At 39.7% G+C, this 23,806-nt stretch overlaps 1 protein-coding gene across 1 annotated transcript in view; it reads left to right on the forward strand.

Annotated features, from left to right (window-relative positions):
• vps9d1 (VPS9 domain containing 1) overlaps positions 1–14,346 on the forward strand; it is a 39,299-nt gene extending 24,953 nt beyond the window's left edge. The window contains exons 15-17 of the mRNA XM_075469325.1: positions 1,335–1,439; positions 6,020–6,133; positions 12,200–14,346. Coding sequence (XP_075325440.1) covers positions 1,335–1,439; positions 6,020–6,128 — 214 coding nt within the window. The 3' untranslated portion in view covers positions 6,129–6,133; positions 12,200–14,346. The remainder of the gene's footprint in view (positions 1–1,334; positions 1,440–6,019; positions 6,134–12,199) is intronic.
• Positions 14,347–23,806: the final 9,460 nt, after the last annotated feature.

The raw sequence follows: 23,806 nt of genomic DNA on the forward strand, positions 1-23,806 counted from the left end.
ATATCATCTTTTGGTGAGAGAAAATAAAAAGAATCTTTGGATCATGACCAAAACTGTTTAGACTGCCAGAGGCAGATCAATTTTATGTTTACATTAATTGAAATGTGAAATCCTCGGCAATCAAAGGTGAGCTTGAAATTTCTTTGAAAGTCAGTGAAGAGAATAACTTGGACCTGTGCACTTACTTGCTTCCGGTCTGCTTGTGCTTGTTTTCCTGTCCTGATTGTGGCTCAGTACAGGCGCTCTCATGGCTGCTTTTCTTGGTACATCTAAATACTTGTTGCCTTTCTTTTCTGTGTCACTGACTCACAGTATCCACTTTTTGATCCAGACTGTACTCCGAAATTGGGAGTGAATTTTGTCAAGACGTTCTGCTGATAGAGCAGCTAGGTGTACAGTGACTTAATTACCCTGTATATTTGTTTATTGTCGGTCTATCTGTCCCCCAACCCTTTCTGATATAAGATCTCACACCCACAAACGCACTGTTGCACTCATTGCCCTCTCTTTAATCTTTGAAGAGCATTTCCTTTTACATTACCGGTAAGTCTTTTTCGTCGACCAACTGGGAGTTCATTTGTCTATGAGCTTTTGTCTAATTCCCTTTGTTTCCTTCTTCTATTGTATTTCTCAGTTGATTACCATTCCTTCCCTGTATCCTTTTTAAATAAGAGCTTTCTCCCCTCTGTCCATTCCTGCATTTTTTTTTTTTAAACTGTGACAGAGCAAACTCAGAACAAAGCACCCGATCTTCTCTCTGAAATCAGTATTTATGCTTGTGACTGCAGTGCATTGTTTTCTTGGAATGCAGAGACACAAGTTGTCGTGTGAGAGGTCGATGTTTACAAAAGTGAACTCTGAAGATTATACTTTAGGGTTGCGATTGGGAGGTCCAGCTCTCGGCGGTTACATGAGCTTGTCCACACCTTCCAGAACCTGCAGAAGAAGAGTATCCTGTTGCATGCAGCCGGGTCACTGGAGGGCCATCAAACTACCTTCTCACGCAAACTAGCAAGCCAGCAGCTAGCCCTGCGTGTGAGTCCTGATAAACAAATGGTCACTGTCTACACGCAGGGAAAAGGCTATCTGGCTGTCATCATCTCCCAGGCTGCAATTTGTCCTCCCAGCAGAACACGGGGAGAGAAAATAGCTTTATCATTTCCAACCCTGAACACGCACCCCATTAAGAGCTACATTTGATTTTGTTTTCATTCTGTTCTCTTGGGAGCACAAGCACTTTGTAAATGTCACTTTGTTGTTTTTTTTCCTGTTTATTTATTTCAGTTTTCCTTTTTCCCTGTATTTCACCACCTCCTTTTCCTTTCATCTGATAGCGGTGCAGACGACCTGTTGCCCATCCTTTCCTTCGTGGCTCTGCGGTGTCAGTCTCCCCAGCTGGTGTCTGAATGTGCTGCTTTGGAGGAGTTCATTCATGAGGGGTGAGTCATCTTCCTGGAAATTAGAAACATTTTGCTGTTCATTGTAAAAGAGCAATACATTCAGTCGGCTAATTGGCTGAAATTCTTTTACTGCAGCTGGCCCCCAATTACAGCATACTGTCAATATGAAAATACTCTTGTCTTGTATTCAGATAGTTTGACTCTCACATGAAATAAATCAGAAAGAAATGTCTGATAAGAAAAGTGCAACCTGTTTCTGCTTTAGAGCTGCACAAAATAACACTTTTTGTAAATACTGACTCTGAACAAATATAACATCTGGAATTTTGATCAGTTGATTTATTTTTATTTTTCTTATGGCACTGTAGCACGCTGTCATACTGTCCCTTTCAGTCTGTAATGACTGAGTGCTGATGGTGTATTAGCAGCTTTCAGCTCTTTGTTTTGGGTTTATGGCTCTTGAATGCTGCTCTTCTCTGCTTTGTTTTTAGCAGTATTTACAGGCAGCTGTTTAGTGACAAAGTTATTAACCTGCTGTGCACTACCGGCTCATGACCAAACAGCAGACAGGCAAAGTTGGAGCTTTTAAAATGTCATGTTTCTCTGGAGCTGGTAGAAGCTAAATGGAGAGTGAACTTGGACTTGGATTCATTAAAAGGTCCCAGACACGACTTCAAATAAAACTTTGTTTCCCATACATAGTTCACAATATATTTGAATTGAAGCTCAATATAAGATGTTTTGAACTTTAATACAACAAGTAACATCTGTTTGGTTTGTGAAAATTTTTATAAGGTTTTTACCAGAGAGCGCAACCTTCCGGCCTCTGCTCTTGAGGTCTGTGTCGTGGCAGCTGGTCCATCCGCCTGCGGACGTTCGTGGTTGTGAGCTTTTGCCATGCAGTGTGTATTAAGCAAACTCAGAGGTTTCCTTTCACTGAGTAAACCACTTTCTTTAGCTAAAAAGCCTCCCACAAAGACAGGGATTGGACCAGAGTCTACATTTCGCTGGTTTTCCCAAGAAAACAAGCTCCATGAGTAGATTGAAGGGCTCCAATTTAGTTTTTTTTTTTCTTGGCTTTGACTGATAGTTTTGGTCTGAAATGCTGTTAGTCTCATGTAACACTCTAAGATTGTATTTTGGGCTTTTAAGGGACGGTAACAGTGATGAGTTTCAATCTTTACAGGCCAAATCCGTTTCAGCCTTAATAATTGAGTTCAGACGGACTTACTACACCTGTCTGATGTTGATGGGTGCTCGGCGTTAAGGGTGAATACATGTTGCCAAAAAATAAGAAAAGCAGTCAAGTGTGACAGTTATGGAGGGCTGGTGGTCTTGAATATCTTTCTCAGTATCATCGCGTGCGAGTTCTGACCACACCTAAGAGGTCTACTCATGGCCATTAAAACTGTGTGTTATAAAAGGCAGCTGGTTAGATTGGCTGTTGCCAAAGAATGTCTGAATATTTGGGATTTGGTTTTTCTTCCCCATAAAAATGCAAATAAAGTCCCAGTTTATTTTTATTCAGTTCAGTGGCTTGGGAGTGCTCAAGTGACTGAGGAGAAGGAACCACAAGGCTATGAGTGAGCTGAATGATGAGCTTGCAGTCAGTCTACATCAGATTCGGTACCCCAGTGGATACACGTCCAGTTTTTATTGGATTAAATTAAAATCCATCTGAGATTTCAGGAATTTTTTCTTCTTCACGCCAGTCGTTTAGTTGGTACTCTCAGTGATATTTTGGACTTTGCAGTTTCCCAGAAAACGGTTAGAATTTGTTATTGGCTTATCCTTCATGTGGGCATACAGATTTTCTTATCTCATTAAACACTTGTGAGTAGAGCCAGTGTGAATGATGGCTTGTGCTTGTTCTTCACATCATTTCTGTTGTGCTTCCTCAACATAACTTGCCTTTGGAGTCCACCACCTTTTGTCAAACTGCACCACATTTTTCCTTAGAAATGTAGTCAACATAAAACTGTTGTATATTTGATGCCTGGTTTTGATGAAAATATGTGGAAGAATAGTTTTGGAATGATTTCCTAGAACACTATACTAGCATTGTAGATGGATTGTAAGGCCACTTGCTTCCGTAGACTCCCTATCAAAAAACATCAACTTGTCTCGTGAAATAACTGAATACATTTTAGCCCAGAGTCATTATGGTCTTGTGGGATAGTTTTACTCCCTCTGATTACTTCGCTGGTGGTCCTTCTGGAAATAATTTCATAATTCTGTACATATAATTCCTCAAAGAAATGCACTTTTCCCCAGTTAGCCTTCAATGATCACTCTCCAGCTCCACCTTCTTGTCCTAATATAGTCAGTCAAGGCTTATAAATAGCACGTCACAAACCAGTGGAGAAGTCACAGAGTGCTTTAATTGGCCTTTGCAAACCAGTGGAGGTGATGGCCAACAGCTGTGAAGAGGGTGTTGTGGATTAGTTAAAGCTAATTAGTCTTTTCATGACAGAAGGAATCGAACATGGAATATTTCTTGCCTTTAGCACGGAGGAAAGAACATTTGTAATGTTTAAATTTCCAACAATGAAAGTAGTGAGGAGTATTCCCATCTCGATAAAGAGTTGATAAAGTTCAGCCACGGTATCATGAAGGCCGAGTGTTTTGTGCTTTTGTGAGCTGAACCCAATCTTCTTTCTCTTTATTACATGCTGCAGCGTCCCATAGTTACAGCACTCACTCTAGAGCTGGTGGCTGCATTGATTTCCAGGATTTACTGACATATGAAACTGTGCAGAACACGATCCAAGTCTTGTGTTATGGTGTTGCACTTCTTGTTTCATTGTGATTGCTGATAGGCCTTTCCCGTAAATCTTTTCATTGTTTTCTTAAGACATTGAATAATGTTGACAAAAGGTGCTGTATTGCCAAGCAGTGAAGTCAGCTTTTGAAGAGGAGGAGCAGGTTTCTGGTATTCCTGCACAAGTTTGCATAAACGTGTTGAATTCCAAACGGACTCTGTCATTAAAAGTGCTTGTTTGTCTTCTCACCTCTCTTTGATATTAAGTTATGGTTTTGATCCACTAAATAGGACACTGAAATGAACCCTGATGCAAGTTTGCCTTAACTACATCATTGTTTGGCCCCTTGTTCACATTTATAGTGACTGAAGTTTTGTGTCTCCATGTCATGGCTGCAGCAATTATGGTTTCAGGATATAAGACTGTAAAACTTCCACTCACATGTCTATTATAACAAAATGATAGAGTTGTGGCACTCAATATTCAAAAGGTAAATACTGAACAGAGAAGGATGACTGGTTGGCAGCGGCGTACATCTCGTGGGTGGTGACTCTGGTTTTACATTAAGCTCAAGCATGTACTTCTGGATTTTTGTGCCAAACTAACTCTACATCAGCCATATTTCATATTTGATATTGATCATTTCAGGATTAGAATTGATAGGCTTAGTTTTTTCTCGTCCTCTTCCTCCGTGTTCATCCGTGCAGCGCAGCATCTTGGCTGAAGTCTGTGTCGTGTCTTGCTCTCATTAGTTCAAGGTCAACCAGAGTTGATTTTCCTCACAACCCTCCTTTCCTCTTGTCAGCTGCATCTGGAAAAATCCCTTCACTCATCACAATCATCATGTCATCAATCTCCCCACCCTTGAAATGTGTATAAAATCTCTAAATATGGAGGGGGGAAAAAAAACACTGAATGAGTATTGTCAAGACCAGAGAATGGAGGACGCAGATGCAGGAGGTTTTATTCCAAGACTTTTATTTGAGGCAGCAGATCGACCAGTTCCTCGTGAGAGAAGCTAAATGGGCTATGAAATATTACTCTACGAATATACTTTCCAAAAAGTGGAGAAGTATATCTCTATAAAAATTATCAAAACTCAAAATCACTCCACTAGCGGAGGAGAAAACAAAAGACCATGAAACTTTATTTTTAAACTAAATGTCACTCCTACTGAGGAGGAAAACAAAAAAAGTCTCTCCTAGAAATCGGAGGAAATATGCTATGAAAATTTTAGAAACAAAAGAGTCCACTCCACTCAGGAGGGAAAACAAAAGGCTATAAGAAAAATTAACTCTGTAACTTTTACAGGTTCTATATTATCAAAAACTTACTCTAGGAAAAAACAAAATCACTCTTACGAGGAAAAGTACCACTGGGAACTCGGAAACGGGCTTGGGAAAACGGGCTTGGGAAAAAACGCTAGGATGATGCACTATACGGAGACAGATACAACACACTGGCACAAGACAGGGGGAGACGCAGACTCTTAAGCACACAGGAGTAATGGGAAACAGGTGGAATCATTCATACCACAATCAGACTGGAGCACGAGAGGAAGGGCAAGTGACCTGAAACGAGAGGGAAGTTAATCTTTCAAAATAAAACAGGAAATGACGAAACAATACATGAAACGAGACAAAAACCCAACTTAACCTCACCACGGTGTGACAAGTATCAGGTTGTTCAGAGATGTTTGGACCTTTTTACCTTCTATCAGAAACAAGCTGATGTGGTGATGAAAACAAAGTGAATAGAAGTTCTTTGGGAATTGTGATGGAATTTTCGTGGTCATCCCTAGCTTGTTTTGTTTAGTTTTGTTAGGATTAATTTTTAACACCTTTTTCTCTGTTTCAGTTATTTGATAGGAGAGGAAGGCTACTGCCTGACCTCCTTGCAGAGTGCCCTGGCCTATGTCGAGCCACTGCACACAGGAGGAGCTCACCATCCTGTTGAGCTCATTTGAAAAAGGTAATGTACTTATTTGCATTCTGAAAGGATTTTTTGGGGGGAGGAATAAGAGAAAAGAAACCTTGTTTTTTGATTGGTTTCTGCATTGTTTACATCTAGAACGTCACCTTATGTTTACAATGCAAGATAAGTTCACTAAGACAAGTGAAACTAATTTATAATTAACTAGTACATGACTTAAAGGGACACTATGTAATAAATTAAGTCATTTATTAGCTCAAATCAACATATTCATTCATAAGTTAGTTCTCATTGGTGTAAAATGATCTCTGTCAAAAATCTCACTTATCCTCCTGAGTGAAGAATAACTTGTCTGTATCTACATAGAGCAGGTAAGCTCTATGGAGGCTGCCATGTCCTTCCGCTCTATGAAAAATGACGAAGTGCCGAGGGACATAAAGCACTTCGAATCGCGATTTCCCCACCAGGCCTACAAGCAGAAATGACGTCATTGTGACGTCATTTCCGCCAAATGGCTTATTACAGCCGCTAATGCTAAATAGATTTTATTCCTTGGCACATATGTCTTTGTGTTCATTAGCTTTCTTTTTGTAAGTGCATCATCTTCTTCTTTTTATTATTATTCCTATGCTCCCCCTGGATATCTTCTTTTTGGCGTTATGCTCACATTTGTAAACTGTTATTTTGTTGATTTACTAATAAAGTTTAAAAAAAAAAAAAAAAATGCTAAATAGATTTTATCTCGTAAATGATCCCACTAATAATGCATTGATTGTTACCAAACTTCTGCCGTAGTACACATAGGCTCTTAGCTCACAAAACGAGGCATTAGAAAGTTTGTAAGTTTACCGGGAGTTTATTTACCGCTGCTAATGCTCCTATTGCTAACACAGGCTAATGCTAACGCTGCGTCAACGTCACTTCCGGTAACTCCCGGAATATGACTAATTGCATTGCTTGCACACCAAAGGAGATGTTATGTTATCTGACATGTTATCTGTCATCTGTATTCATAGTGTTGTTGTATGTGTGTTATATAATCCTTTGTACTGTGTGTCTTGATTTCTTTTTGTTTGTATGGACCTTGAGTCTGAAGCTATAGCTTCTTGAATCTTGACACATTCCGCTTGCCGTAGTTCAAGAAGTTGCAGCGCACATTTGAAAACGTGAGGCGCTAGAGAGCAAATTCATTCAACTTTGCAAAATAAAATTGCACCACTAGATGGGGGAAGAAATTACATAGTGTCCCTTTAATGAGAAGCAGGCAAGCTGGAGTATATGGTGGGTGGGCACGTCCCCTGAGAGACTCGCCACTCCCAAGTACAGATTTAGATGGATCTTTTTGCATCGTCAACAAAATCAAAACCAGTTCTTAAATCTTGTCAAGCATGTTGTGCAGTGCAATGTCATGTTAACTGTGTTAAGTGTGCTAGAAGAGTCAGCTCGCCACCCAAACGTGGCTCAAATTTGAAGTGAATTGCTTGCAAAATTAGGGGAAACAAAGTAGATTCACATCCAGAGGAAAACATTTGGAAATGAGCACATGGATAAACAACTGGAGGCACTAACTCTTCAGTTGGCTCCCATTGAAGCACTGCACAGCATGACACAACCAGATAGTATGATGAAAAGAGCCTCAGTCAAACCATTGAATTAAACCATATAAAAAAAACATGATGAAAACATTACATTTCTGCTTTATGATTTAATTCTGGGAAAGTTTTATCAGCAGCTATTTGTTTTTAGTGACTTTTGCCTGTGTGCTGGCACGAATTTGAAGGCTATTTTGAGCTTTAAATTATTTAGATGAAGGTGGAGATTTAGGGCTGTTTTGTAGCATGTTAAACAAGCTCAGAACAGAGACATTTGCCCTGATGATATACTTTATTTAATGACTCCGTCATTGTTTTAACCACCTACTGGGACACATGAGCTCCTCATGCAGTCCTCTACATGGAGGTACAAGTGATGGTACACATGTTTGGTTTTGATCAATCATTCGATAATGTTTGACCAGCTGATTTACGAGTAAGTTTATTTTTTAGTGGACCTACATGCTGATCTGCAGAGTTTATGCCACTTTTGTTGTAGCTTTGAAATTGGATTTAGTCTGAGGATGCTTGGAGTGAGGTCGACTGACACTGATGCATTACACTGGGTAATTATTGTATTGCTGAAAGGCCAGTCTGGCGCCCAGGGTGATGTTTCCACACAGCTCGTCGGCGGGATGAGGTATAATGACAGCGCGTCTTATAAAATGTGACATCCTCAACAGGCATACTCCAAAACTCCCAGTGACACAATGATTCCACTACTGCCAAATATTTAACTTTAACTACAGACCACTGTGCTCCGCAGAGCTGTGACTGAAGAAGGAGCATCTCATACTGGAGGGACACATTTGATTTTAAATGTCTAGTTCGTACAAATAGATGTTTACATATGACTTAAAGCATTTTTTCTCTGAAATGCTTTCAACAGTCATATCTACCATTGTTGAAGTTGACTTCCTATTTCGGCCCTACTAGTCTTGTTTCATATAAGAAATAATGGAAGTTAAAAGGGTAAAAAATGTCAAAAAGTAAATGACCTACTGCTATAGCTGCTGTGTTGTATAATTGTATAGAAGTCCATCAAAAAGCCAAGAACAATGGATGCCTAAGATGATCTCAGAAAAAGCATTTGGAAAATACAAAGTCTCATGCAGAGAAGGGAATCGACTCGCTGCACTAACCCACCTACACCTACGTAGGCCTTTCTTAGGCCTTTCAGACAGAATGTTACTTAATCTGCATTCACTACTGGGTTTTGTGTGGAATCGTGGAAGAACTGTCACTCGGCATTACATATTCTGTTACATTTCGCCTGTATCTTTAAAATTTGACATGGAAACACGTTTCTAAGATGTGGCCAAATACTTGTTCAAGGTGTATAAAGTTTGCTAAGTAGACTTGCAGCATTTTTATCAAACTTAAGACAAACGTTTAAACCTACATCGATGTCAGCTTGTTTGTATTTTCTGCTTTCTGTGTCTGTCTGCCTGGCTGGATGGTTTGTTTCTATTTACTGCAAAGAGTATTTAACCTTTTAGTTCTGCCTGCATCACTTTTTTTTTTTTTTTTTTTTTTTTTTTTTTAAGCTCACTTTTTGCTTGCATTTAGCTGTTTAAGCTGTTGTAAATGATTGCTGTCAGAGTACAGTTGTAGCATTCTGTCTGAAAAGGACAGACTATCTCCAAAAACACCGTGACGATGTGGAGTTTTCATGTCCGGCAGAATAGTTGAAGCCTTATACTGTCTTTATGCTCCTTTTTTAAGATGGTAATCTCAGTGTCCAGTTGTCTGTGTGTTTAACAACCAGTAATTACATAATGTGATGATGAGCCGTTACAAAAGAAAAGTAACGGGAGGAGAAGATAATTTGGATGGAAGAGCATAATGAGACCGAGTGGCCAGATGAACTACCTGCTCTCGTAACATGAAACAAGTTACACAGATGTGGGAGTTTCACTTTTAGGAGAGATAAGACTCCCCTCATCCTTTGACTGCTGTTATCTTGGGATCTTTCACAAACACTAGTCTGATGAGGTTTTCCTATCTTCAGTTTTTTTTTTTTGCTTAAAAAGCGGATGTTGCGATGTGTAGAGGGGGCTGATTATAATCAGGATCATTTTGTATTTGTGGAACTAAGGTATGGAAAAATGCAACCGCATGCCACAGTGACTTTAATGCTGAGGAGCTGACACGCTGTATTTTGATTTCATCCCACATAAACACTCCTGCATATGGAAATACTCACTAAGTCACCAAATGTCTAATCTGTGGCTGGAAATGGTCTCTAAGAAGTCCATAAATGACATACTTTTTACACAAAGAGTCATTTGTCACTTTTTTTCCGCCATTAAATGTTGAAACTAATGGCGGGGATTTTAGAGACACACAATGACTGTTCATTTTAAGAGGAATACAGAGTATAACCAGCTACTCTCACAAAACCCACGCAGTATATCAAATACCTCACTATTTGTGTTTTTTATTTACATTTTATGGAAAAAAATCTTTTTTTGTGTGTGTGTTTGAAAGTATATATTTAAAGCAATACTATGTAACATTTCTACCTTAAAATACCAGCTTGAAAAAATTTGTGTGGCTAGAACGAGTTCTAATATTACGATTGGCCTGTCTCCTATGCCCTTCGGGGGTCTGAGTTGGAAAAACTGCGCTATGTAACTTTGCTGGAGCGGCCCGGTGGCGGCCCGGGAGCTGAGCGGAAGTACTTTGACTTGCTTTCTGGCACACCTACCGCAAAAACAAATAGACCCCTCTCACGCTCCCAGGTACATTTGATCACTCTTACCTTCTGGGTCGACATAGCTTGCACCTTCTAAAGCCTGGTTTATAGTCGGTAACGCAAGACGCAACACAAGCAGCAACGCAAGCCCTTGCGCGGTTGCAAGCCCCCCCTTGCGTGCTTGCGTGTGTCACCTCAATTTTCTAAACTTCACGCAAGACGCAAGCGCAAGCCACTGGCTGTGGTCGAAACCGCCTACTACTTGATCGATCTGACAGTATGCAGAGCGTTTACACACAGTGCACTTCACTCCTGCCCGAGCCGAAATCAGCCGGCCTGAAAAGCTGATTTCCCTTAAGCTATAGGCTAAACTCTGTAAATATATAACTTTAGCAACATTTGAAACATTTTCAGGCGAGAAAGTAGTCATTTAGACCCCCAAGGTGTTGAAAATCTGACAAAATACCGGCTATTTACAAGAAGAAGAAGAAGCATGAATCTATGGAAGAGAGACTTGCTGAAGAGCTCCTGGCGGTGAATTTCCTTTCATCGTAGTAGGCTTGTCATTGAAAAAACCCGCTACTCCACCTACTGTCCTGGCGGTGAATCGCCATGCAGCACACGCAACCGCCGACAAAGCAAAATGAAGTATAAACGTCTCGAGCCATTAACATACGCGCAAGACGCAAGCGCAAGGGCAGTTAAAAGAAGTATAACTCAGCCTTAACTCCTCGCCGGTTCGTCAACAAACGTGAAAAGTGAAAGTGAAAGGGTGTTGTATTTACGACAGTGTGACCGTACATTACCTCCAAGCCTGTAGGGGGAGCTCCAGAGTGGGCTTTTTGAGAAGTTACATTGTATCGCTTTAAGCACATTATGTCACCACCAACTGGAACGACAACAACAACAACAAAAAAAAAACCCAGACACACAATCTTGCATCTTGTTTTGGGCATCCTATATCTAAAAAATGTAACATTCAGTGCGATATTCCTTCATCTCCTCCTAACTTCAAACGATGCTGATTGTGAAGTGGAACATTTAAATTCTTTTTTTCTTGCAATGAACATCCAATCTCATCATTAGTTATGTAGTCAATTTAACACAAATAACTGTAATAACTTACAGTTTGAATTACCTGTCGGATCTCATAAACTCTGCACCATCAGTACAGCACTGGTAACCGCAATCATCAGTTAAATATTGGCCGTGGAAGCAACATTTCTTAATGTTGTCTGCTGAAAACTTAACAGAGGAATGAGTATCAGGGAAGTCCAGAGTTTATTATGGGATTGATATGCGACTGAGGAATTGCGACGTGAGTTCTCGATGGCGCTCTTATTTTCGGCCGGCTGCTGTTTTTATTCTGTGGTGGGTGTTTGAAAAGCTGGGCCATTCAACACGACTCAAAATGAGATTGTGCCTGACAGAGGGATCAATAGCCTACTTAAATGTCCATGGTTCCTACTGCAGATGAGGGAATTTTAGGTATTTGAGTGTAAAATCTGATCAGTTTGGTGTGTGGTCTGAGCTTTAAGGTTATTTACTGGATGCTCTCTTGTTCCACAATGTGTTCCACCCTAAAATGGTCTGCTTTAATAGACTTACAGTATTTTGTAAAATTATTGTATTTTATAAGATATTGGTTGAAAAAGAAGCTTCTGTACTCCCCCTCTGTGTTATTTAGACCAAAGTATGGCATAAATCTCTCATTAAGACCTCAGGAAATTGTGTTAGCTTGTGGAAAAAAAAAGAGTATGACATTTGTCCTTTTAAATTGACAGCCAATTAAACTTTTTCTCTTCTGTGCTGTAGGCTGCTGCTCATCCTCCAGATATTTCATTCCTTGGTCCCTGCTGCTCTACAGAGAAGAAACGGCTGACCCTGCAAAGTGTTGCAAGTCGATGCATGTTAATTTGCACGCAAACATATTTTCTACCTAACTGAAGAACTTACTTTCGTGCCGTTTCTGAGACTAAACCAGTGCCTATAAGTCATTTTTAATCAAAGCATGCGCTACATGGAACCAAGTTTTGAAGCATTGCTGTGTAAAATTGGCACTGGATTGTGATGAGACAAGAAGTTCTGTTGCCTCCGTACTCCATGTAAACTGCTACACCTCTCTGACGGCAGATATGGCAGGTCCAACATCTTCCCACTTTAAAATACAAACATGTGGATTCTGGCAAGACTTACATGACTGAAGGGAGCTGCAGTTTGCTTTATTGCTGGGGGAGACATTCACAGAGAACAGTCCAGGCCACCGAGCAGGGCAGGTAATAATTAAAAATGAGAAGTGTCTGAATGGGGCTTTGCAGAGTAAAAAAAGAAAAGAAATGCATCTGTTAAACAATACAGCAAATTTATTTATTTTTTTTGGTCCTATTGTTTTGGAAATGAAGTTTAATAGAGCTGTGATGACAAAGCACCACTAAAGTTGTGTTTAGGATGTGAACAAACTAGCTGTTTGTGTTTACTCTGACGCGCGTCCTGCTTGGAGAGAGGTGGAACCTGTGGAAGTAAGCGGTGTCAGAAATCAGACCGTGCATGTGTTTAAAGCTGGTGGAAACATTCATCCACAGACTGTAAAATGTTTTGAGTTATGCACTTTGTGTTGAGGCGATCAGGGGTGGAACTACACTTGACGATGGCGAGTTCGGACTCACTCATGTGGAGAGTGATGGTCGGAGATGTCATATAACACAGACACTGAGAATCTGGAGGAGCACAGGAATCATTCCTGAGAGTGTTTGTAGCATCTTCACATTCCTGTGTTTATGCAACAGCAGGTTGGGTAGTACTTACTGTAGGAATAGTGTTGCACTTTGTTAGCCCTCTCCACTTTTTAAGTGCATCTGATTGTTGGTTTGCAAGCCAAAGGGACTGTGGGTGCATGTGACTCTTATTTTTTGATAGTTAAATATGCAGCAGAACTAGTTTATCTTCTTACCCGTATTAATTATTTTTCTTTTTCTTTTTTTTAAGTTCTGAGGTTCAAATCCAGCTCATGTCATCCTGACCCGTTAAGAAATGGATCAACAGGTAGATCACATGGCGCTTCATGTTTTCTGTGGAAGCTGTTTAGTTTTAAATGCACACAGTCACCGAAGTGGGTGTTCAACTGAAAGGGTCATGTGATTTTTTTTTTTTTTTAAACCCAACCACCTGCAAATTATCGCGGATATATTTGTCATTTTCAGTCACTCACCAATTGGGTTCTACAGATCTAACCACCGTATCGCTGTCAACTTGCAAATTGTAGCAACTTGCCTTGTTTTAGATTGTCAGAGTTGTATTACGGGCACAGAAATGCAACTGAAACATCCAAATTAGTTTCTAGTATGCCATAGTGGTGCATTCTCAGGTTGGAATAAAACTTGTTATCTGAGACTTTGACGAGCAGGTTCACCAAGTGAACTCGAAGTCAAACTGGTTTCATACAGGTTTCAATGCTTTGAGTGCATTGATAAACTGATTAAATCAGTGGAAATCAACAACTCCTGGATTTATCCACAGAATGCTGCAGCAAACTGAGTTTAAGGACGAGCTAAGATGCTGATTGTTGCACGTTTCAAAGCAGATTTGTATGCACTTGGACTGAAAAACGACAGGTTTGAGAATTATCATTTTTATGTTTTGTTTGTTAAAAATCCCGATTTAAGATGTGTATTTTTTATTTTGTGTGGGTCCCAAATATGTAAAAAGATGTCTTATAAGCTTATTGGAATTGTTATCATATCTACATTTTGTGAGTTTAACATCGTGTTTATGAAATTGATGATATAAAGATGGCAGGATATTGTGACATGATTTGCTAAGTGGTCTGAGCCAGTATGTTCATGAATATGATTTATTGTACATTTTTGCATTGCTTTTGAAAACTGAATGTGTCATTTTACTTTCTGTCCTGTGAATGCTTGAGAATTATAAATGTATGTTTAAGAGGAGTCAATAAAGACAAGATGGAAATGTTTAAATCATTAAAAAAAATGTGTGTTGTGGTTTAGTTCAGCATACTTTTTGCTCTCTTTTGGGTATCGTATTTTACCAAACATACCAATGAACATGCATCCTCTCTAAACTGCCTCCAACCTTTTGCATTTGAGGTTCCTAAGATGCTGTGACTGCTGCCTCACTGTGACGGGTTCTGTACTGCCTGATGCTCAAACCTGTAATCTTTTGAGTTGTTTGTTTGTGCAGATGGCTACATTTTCATTGAGGAATCTGGACACGCCTCAGGGATTCGTCTTTTCTGTTTTTCAGAAGACAAATATGTAACCACAGACTTGGATTTATTTGCTAAACTAAAAAAATTGTTTTTCATTTTCAGATTAATCAAAGCCTTTTTTTTTTTTTTTTTGTTTAATGAAGGCTTTAGATTTCCCATGAAACAACTAGCAAAGTGCTCTTGGTCACATTTACACATCTGCTGTAAAAGCAGTACCCAAGAAGGCCACCCTTCTTCCAGAAAAGTCCATCCTGCAGCAATATGTTCAGCTGTTCAAATCATTTGTCATTTCACAGAAAAAAATATTGTAAAATTAAGTTGATGTGTTTGTCCCTCAAATCTTTGAGCCAAAACCATTTGAATAAAACATTTGGTCAAGTGGGGTGAACATGGTCTAACAGACCAAAATAAGGATGTAACTGTCAACAATGTCCTGGGCATTCCTTCCTCTGGTAGGTTAACATGAGGGAGGGAACTTGGTAAGGCAGATCTGTGGTCTGTTTGGTTTAAATCAACAGCTACAATGAAACACAATCCAGGAGTAACATGACTGCAACAACTGATGTCCTGGGTTGGAGTATTTGATGGCAAAAAGAACATTAAAAAATTTTAACATCTGGCATAAAACGCCCATCCACCCTATACTAACAGTATTTGAGCTGTAATTGTCACTGATCCAAACAGAGACTCCTACCTTTGTCCCAGGAGTCCAGTGATCTTTCAGCACAGAGTACTTCTGGCCTGTGACGGTTGTGTTGGAGTCTCTTCAGAAATGCTGGTAAACAGTTTCTGATATCCTTTTGCTGCAGATAAAAATATTTCTGCCTTTAGTTATCATAAATAATGCATTGCTTCAGTAACAAAGCTTTCTAGTTCTCACATGCTGAGTACTTGTTGGCTGCCCGCTTTGATCAAGCAACAACCTATTAGCCTGAGGATGAAGCCAACAAGAAAAAGCCAAAAACTTTCATTTCAATTCAGTTTTATTTATATAGCGCCAAATACAACAAATGTCATCTCAAGGCACTTAGATAGTAAGTCCAATTCAAGCCAATTGGAATTCAATTAATTAATAATAATCATAATTCAATTCAATTCAAATTTCCAAATGGCTACTTGATGCAAATGCTGCTATGCTTGCATCTTTTAAAAATATCTAAGTGGCCTTCTGATTTCCCCTATTGCATAACGTTCGTACAACTGCCCGTTTCTGCACTGGTGGTTTATGTCCTCTTGTGCAGGCATAGATTGTATTAGGTGGGCAGCAGTTGGCCCACACTCTGCGTCTGTTTCCCAACATTGTTTTGGTGTAAAGCCCTGACTCCAAAAGCAAGTCATTTCTCATGGCTCCATGTTAAAATGTCCAATATTACAGCACAAAGTTTTGTGTAAATGTTGAGATACCCATATAATGTATAGGATCCGTGTGTACTTTTTCAGATACATTCCTTATGCATCTATTTGGGCTCCAAAAACCCAGGATGGTTGAACTTTAGGCTTCACAGCAGTACACAGAACTCTGGGTGAAATAATCTTATATATGCAGTCTATGGCCTCTGCATACCCAGAACAACCCCAGCTGGGTTTTGGTCAGGTCGTCTGATGCAGTGGCAGTCGATGTTTCTGCTTTGCAGCTCATTGCCTTTGAATTTTGTTAAATAACTTACAATATGTAACTAGCAAAGCCAGCTCGTCCCTTCTTAGTGGTGGTTACCACCTGTTTGTGTCTGCATCTCATGAAGACACAACAGTAACTATGGACACCAATTTCATTCTAAAGTTGGATGGATTTTGCACATGATAAAATCTTCTACTTGACTTCAATGTGTCAATGTAAAGATGGATGGAAGGTTTTAAAGTTTTAAAGCTATTAAATAGTTTTAAACCAATTAAATAAATAAAAAAACAGCCAACCAGGGCAAAGAGGTGTTTTTCGTAAAAAAAATTTCAGTTCGGTTTCAGTTGTTGCAGTCTGTGGGGATGATGCAGGAGGCTGTGTTGGGCACATGGCTGAATAGCAACAGAGGCCACTCTGAATTAGTCTGAACACCACAGAATCCGCTGCACCAGCCCGTCCTCCTTTTCCATCTCACTCGCTTTCTCTTGTTCTCTGTGAATGTTCTTCTTTTGCTGCCACCCTTACTCCCTGTTCAGGACACTGTGATCATCATCACATTTAAAGAAATTTGGCACAACCTAAGTTACTTACCTATCAAGTTGGTCATAGACAGAACAAATATAACCTAATGTAAAATCTTCTTAAATTATCAAAGTTCTTGTGGCACACTGAAAGTTTCCCTCATGTCTGAAGTGTATAAAACTAGGTGAGCTTGGCACAAAGAGTGGAAGCTCATTAATTTATGTTAAAATGTTGCCTGTTTTGATGACAAGTTAGAACTGTTGAGTTTTAGGGTGTTGCCAAGTTTTGAAAAAAGCTGGTATTTTTTCCATCTTTATACAAACATAAAAATAATACTTAAAGGTCTAGTGTGTGCGATATAGTGACATTTAGTTAAAGTGCAGTAAAGCAGAGGGGCCTCTGGAGCATCTTTTCAGATAAATTACTTGTTCTCAGGTAATAAACACAAGACTTTATAGTTCACATTTTGACACACCAATGAAAACAAAACTGTCAATACCTTATTGTGGTTCTGCCAGTAGATCATCCTAAATTATACAGACTTTAACTTTACAAGCATCTAAATCACAAATCTTTAATGCATATCCTGCATAACTTCATAGACTGCTAACATATGCCTTGAGTAGAAAACAGAAGATTTATGGCTGCTCTCAGTCAGTCAAGCGAGCAGCAGGGATCTGGAGCTGGTTGAAAACCAGGTCAACTTAGGTTTGCTCAGCTGAGAGCTCAGGATCCTCAAGCTCCGCCAAGAACTAGCCAGGAGTTGCTTCACCATGACCACAGGAGCAAGCCGAAATAGTTCCCCCCAATGCTCAGCTGGTAGATACAAAAAACAAGAGGGACTTCTGGAGCTGTGAGCTTACCAAGCTAGGAAAGCCACCTCTTAGTCAAACAGCCAGTTCCCAGCCAAGGGATTCCCATGACTCCTATTTTACTCAAGAGCTAGTTAGGGAAGCTTCAGAGATCCTGGCTGAGCACTCTGCTGAGCAAGTTGGAAACTTTTGAACTGTGAGAGCCTGAAGCTAGCAGAGGTAGCGCTCAAGAAAGCAAAGACTGAGAGCTGAGACGCCGGAGTTGAGCATTTATGGTTGAATTACCACAATATTAAAAGTGTTAAACAGAGCAAACAGCATCAGAGTAAACAGGAAAGACCAGTGTCATCTGCTGGTGGGGCAGAAATGCCAATGGGACCACTTTCATTGCTCTCAATTCACTGAATGGGGAAGAGGTGGTGCCAGGCCATCTTAAGACCATGAGAGGTTTCTTTTGTTGCAAAAACTTCAAAATGTATAATCCTGGGGAACACGTGAGTTTATAAAATAATCAATAAATGCTGGAGCGTGAATTTAAGAAGAAGTATTTCATTAATAATAATAATAATAATACTTATATAGCGCCTTTCAGGGTACCCAAGGTCGCTTAACAAGAGAAAAGAAGGGGGGAAGGGTAGGGCCGGAGGGATGTGTTTAAGAAGAATAGGACATGGAGAAGAGATGTGTTTTTAGATTCTTTTTGAACTGTAGTAGAGAGGGGGCAGAACGGATGTGAAGTGGCAGATTGTTCCATAGGGTAGGGGCTGTTGAACAAAAGGCCCTATTTCCATATGTATTTAGTCTGGTAGGAACGGAAAGTAGGTCCTTGTCTGAGGAGCGCAGAAGCCGTGACTGGGAGTAGGGGTGGAGGAGATCAGAGATGTACTTAGGTGCAAATGAGTGGAGAGATTTGTAGGTCAAGAGAAGGATTTTATAGGTGACGCGTGCTTTGACTGGGAGCCAGTGAAGTTGCTTTAGGATGGGGGTGATGTGCTGCCAGGGCTTGGTGTGAGTTAGCACCCTGGCAGCTGAGTTTTGAACATACTGCAACCTGTCAAGGGCCTTACTGGGTAGCCCAGACAGGACACCATTGCAGTAGTCCAGATGGGAGGAGATAAATGAGTGGATGAGGGTCTTCATTGACCTTTAACCCCACGTTGTCTCCCAACCTGAATAGCTGTATAATTTTGGACCAAAAAACAAGAAAAAAGGAAAGAAAAAAACTTTTATCTTCGGATGGAAATGTCTCCTTGTGAAATGAAAATCCTGCTCCAACAAACATAGGCACAGAATGAATTGTTCTTTCACCCTGTAGTCACACTGTGGCTTTAAACCACTTCACAGAACCACTTTTTGAACCAGTTAATTCATAAATGACTTACTCACTGTGACATGTTCGTATACAGCTTATTCTACGTGTGTGCTACAGTGCGGTGAGAGGGATTGTGTGTCCTGTTGGTGCAGTGGGACACACCCTGCTGGAGACAGATGGATGACTCAGTCTCCCTGACCTCAGAGCTGGCTGTTGATATGAAACAAGCCTCTTGTGTGTGCGTAAAACTGTATCAATCATTTCCACAGAAACTTCCATACAAGCTGCTCTTATTAAACACAGTGTTTATGAGCTTATAAATTCTCAGTCACTGTTTTGCATTTCAGAGTGAGACTCCAGAAAGGGGGACATCAAATACCAAGAGAGACTGCATACACATGTAACTTAGAGGCTTTATATCAGCCCTGCAGTGTTGTTAAGTGCACAGAAAGCTTCAATGCTGCATTCTCACTGCTCTCTCACACTCCAGTCAATCCAATTTTTAATTAATAGGCAGACATGCAATTTGACACACAATTTTAAACCATTGAAATACTCCTGTCGTCAAGTTGTTAAACACAATTTTATTATAAGGCTCAGAGAAGTCACAAATGTATTTCCCGTGCATTTTCTGTCACTTTATCAAAATTTGTGTCCGTGCATCAATCCTCAAAACCCTAAACTTACTCACCCTGCTAAAGATGAAGCGCCTCTGCCCTACAGTTACTGAAGACACCATAACATTTCTCTTATTGCCTGCAGATGAGTCTGGCAACACTTTAGCACTGACTTGGTTCAATGAGAGTTAGCTGGGCCTCTGTATGAAGATAATACGTGTGAAGGAAAATGTTCTGACCAAGAATTTGGTAAAGTAACAGCAAGAGGAAACTGATCCATTAACTATCCACCCAGAGAGGAACACCAGGAAAGAAGCACTGAATTAAATAAAGTTTTCTCCTCATTCCGAAAAAAGATTGAGATGTAGGAAATTTAGGGCTAGTGATGAGGTTTGAAATATTCTGTTGTTTTAAACAGGTGATTTTAATCATAATTTGGTAGAAATATCCATGAAAGGATGAGTATTTAAGGTTGAAAGATGGGTAGAAGATTGACAGTTTTTCAACAAATGCAAAGTAGTTTAAATGTTAAAAAACAATGTTCTTCATAAAAAGATTGGAAGGGATTTTATATAAATCTACATGTACAGTGCAGAATATGCTTAAACATTCAAGTATTCTGGAGTAATTTCAGTGTGAAAAGGGCAAGGGAGCAAGCCTAAGTTGGACACCTGTGATCCCTCAGATGGCATCATAAACCACCATCAGTTCATCAATAACTGATATAATTCAATTCAATTCAATTCATTTTTATTTATATAGTGCCAAATACAACAAATGTCATCTCGAGGCACTTAGATAATAAAGTCCAATTCAAGCCAATTGGAATTCAATGAATTGTAATCATAATTATTTATAAAATAATCCAATTCGTTCATATAGAGCCAATTCAAAAACAATTTCCTAGCTAAGGAAACCAACAGATTGCACCGAAACTTGTCTTCAGTCCAATCTCCCGTCCTGAGCATGCCTGAGGCGACTGTGGAAAGGAACGACTCCCTTTTAACAGGACGAAACCTCTGGCAGAACCAGACTCAGGAAGGGTGGCCATCCGCCTCGACCAGCTGGGGTTTGAGAAGACAGAAAAGGGGGGGGAAACCACTGTAACACCATTCAAAGGATATCTGTTGGAACAGGGAGACACGAATTAATGACCACAATAATGTCACATGTGCATATTATATCATTTGAGAAATTAAACAGGGGAAAAAGAGAGTAAAGTGAGGAAAGGTGTGACAGATGAGCTCCCCCAGCAGTCTAGGCCTATAGACAGCTTAACTATGGGATGTTTCAGGATCCCCTGAGCCATCCCTAACTATAAGCTTTATCAAAAAGGAAAGTTTTAAGCCTGGTCTTAAAAGTGGAAAGGGTGTCTGCTTCCCGGACATTTACTGGCAGCTTATTCCACAAGAGAGGGGCCTGATAACTGAAGGCTCTGCCTCCCATTCTACTTTTAGAAACTCTGGGAACCTCAAGTAAACCTGCAGTTTGGGAACAAAGTGCTCTGTTAGGAAAATATCTTATAATGAGATCTTTAAGATATGATGGAGCTCGGTCATTAAGAGCTTTATATGTGAGGAGAAGAATCTTAAATTCTATTCTGAATTTAACAGGGAGCCAATGAAGAGAAGCTAAAACTGGAGAAATATGATCTCTCCTGTTAGTTCTCATCAAAACTCTGGCTGCAGCATTTTGGATCAACTGGCCTATGTGGGACAGCCCAATAATAAAGAATTACAGTAGTCCAATCTTGAAGTAACAAATGCATGGACTAGTTTTTCTGCATCACTCTGAGACAAGATGTTCCTGATTTTAACAATATTACGAAGATGAAAAAAAGCAGTCCTAGAAACCTGTTTTATATGCAGTCAAATGATAAATTCTGGTCAAACATAACTCCAAGGTTCCTCACTGTAGAACTAGAAGCCAAGGAAATACCATCTAAAGTAACTATATAGCTAGACAATCTCTCCCTAGAGCGCTCAGGTCCAAAGATAACGACTTCAGTTTTGTCTGAATTTAGAAGCAGACAGTTCTGAGTCATCCAGGTCTTTATGTCTTTAAGACATGCTTGTAGTCTGACCAACCTATTGGGTTCATCTGGTTTTATAGATAAGTACAACTGAGTATCATCAGCATAGCAATGGAAATTTATGCCATGCTGTCTAATAATGTTACCTAATGGAAGCATGTATAAAGTGAAAAGAATCGGTCCAAGCACAGAACCCTGAGGAACTCCATGACTTACTCTGGTGTGAGGAAGATTCTTCATTTACAAGAACAAACTGAAATCTATCAGATAAATATGACTTAAACCAGTCTAATGCAGTTCCTTTAATCCCAATAACATGTTCAAGTCTGTGTAATAAGATACTGTGATCGACCGTATCAAATGCAGCACTGAGATCCAACAGGACAAGCACAGACACAAGTCCGCTATCAGAGGCTAAGAGGAGATCATTGGTAACTTTCAGCAGTGCTGTTTCTGTGCTATGATGCACTCTGAATCTTGACTGAAACTCTTCAAACAGATTATTTCTGTGTAAGTGATCACAAAGCTGAGCTGCAACTATTTTTTCAAGAACTTTAGACATAAAAGGGAGATTGGATATAGGTCTATAATGAGCTAACACTTCTGAATCAAGAGTAGGTTTTTTAAGTAAAGGTTTAATTACAGCAACCTTAAAAGGCTGAGGTACATATCTTGTCAACAAAGACAGATTGATCAAATCCAACATGGAAGTGTCAATTAATGGGAAAACCTCCTTGAACAGTCTGGTTGGGATTGGGTCTAAAACACAAGTTGATGGTTTAGAAGAGACTATTGCTGTTGTTAGTTCAGAGAGATCAACTGGGCAGAAGCCGTCTAAATACAAATCAGGTTCTAAAGATACTTCTAAAGCTGCTGTACTTGATGATACATCACTGATAATAAAGGAAAGGACTCCATCAATCTTCTCTCTAATAGAAACAATTTTATTTATAAAGAAGCTCATGAAATCATCACTGCTGAGAGTTAAAGGAATACGTGGCTCAACAGAGCTCGGACTCTTTGTCAGACTGGCTACAGTGCTGAAAAGAAACCTGGGATTGTTCTTATTCTCTTCTATCAATGATGAATAATAAGCAGTTGTAGCTTTATGAAGGGCTTTCTTATACGTTATTAAACTATCTTTCCAGACTAATTGAGACTCTTCTAAATTAGAGGAACACCACTGTCTCTCCAGCTTTCTTGCAGTCTGCTTTAAAGCACGCAGCTGTGAATTATACCAAGGAGCCAACCTCTTCTGACTGATTACTTTCCTTTTCAGAGGGGCAACATTGTCCAGTGCTGTATGCATTGAAACTATAGTGCTGTCAACAAGAGAGTCAAGTGTTGCTGGAGTAAAGTTTAGGTATTCATCCTCTATCATATCTGCACATGGCATTGAAGAAAAGGATGATGGAATTAATTCTTTAAATCTGGTTGCAGTATCCTCTGATAGACACCTTCTATATGTAAATTTCTTCTCAGAAACTGTATAGTCAAGTCATGTAAACTCAAAGGTTATCAAAAAATGTTTAATGAGTTATGAGGGAACACTGTTAACTGTTCACTGTCAATGCCATAAGTCAGCACAAGATCAAGGGTGTGATTAAGGCAGTGAGTCAGTCTGTGAACACTCTGAGAAAATCCAATGGAGTCTAATATAGAATTAAAGTTCATATTCAGGCTATCATTTTCAACATCTACATGAATATTAAAGTCACCCACTACAATGACTCTGTACTCAGCACTAACTGGGATAAAAACTCTGCAAATTCAGACAGAAACTCAGAATAAGGGCCAGGTGGACGATACACAACAACAAACACAAGAGGTTTCTGTGATTTCCACTTTGCGTGGGAAAAACTGAGAATCAGAGATTCAAAAGAGCTCAAACTAATCTTGGGTCTGGGACTGATTAGTAACCCTGATCTGAAAATAGCTGCCACTCCTCCTCTGCCTGTGGTTCGAGGAACGTGAACATTTAAACAGTCAGAGGGAGTTGCTTCATTAATGCTAACATGATCCTCCTGCTGCAGCCAGGTTTCTGTAAGACAAAATATATCAATATGATGATCACAAATCAACTCATTCACTAACAGAGACTTCGAAAGGAGAGATCTGATATTCAGCAAACCACATTTAATAGTTTGATGTTTTTGTTCAGTTAAAGTTTTTGTTTTATTTTTTTTTTGCACAAGAGGATTTGCTCCTTTTGTGTTAATTGATTGGGTGGGTAGCAGCAGGTGGGAAGCTGCAGAGAAGTGTGTAAGACTACACATATAAA

This window comes from Odontesthes bonariensis, chromosome 7 (genome assembly GCF_027942865.1).
Source record: "Odontesthes bonariensis isolate fOdoBon6 chromosome 7, fOdoBon6.hap1, whole genome shotgun sequence".
Taxonomy (NCBI): domain Eukaryota; kingdom Metazoa; phylum Chordata; class Actinopteri; order Atheriniformes; family Atherinopsidae; genus Odontesthes; species Odontesthes bonariensis.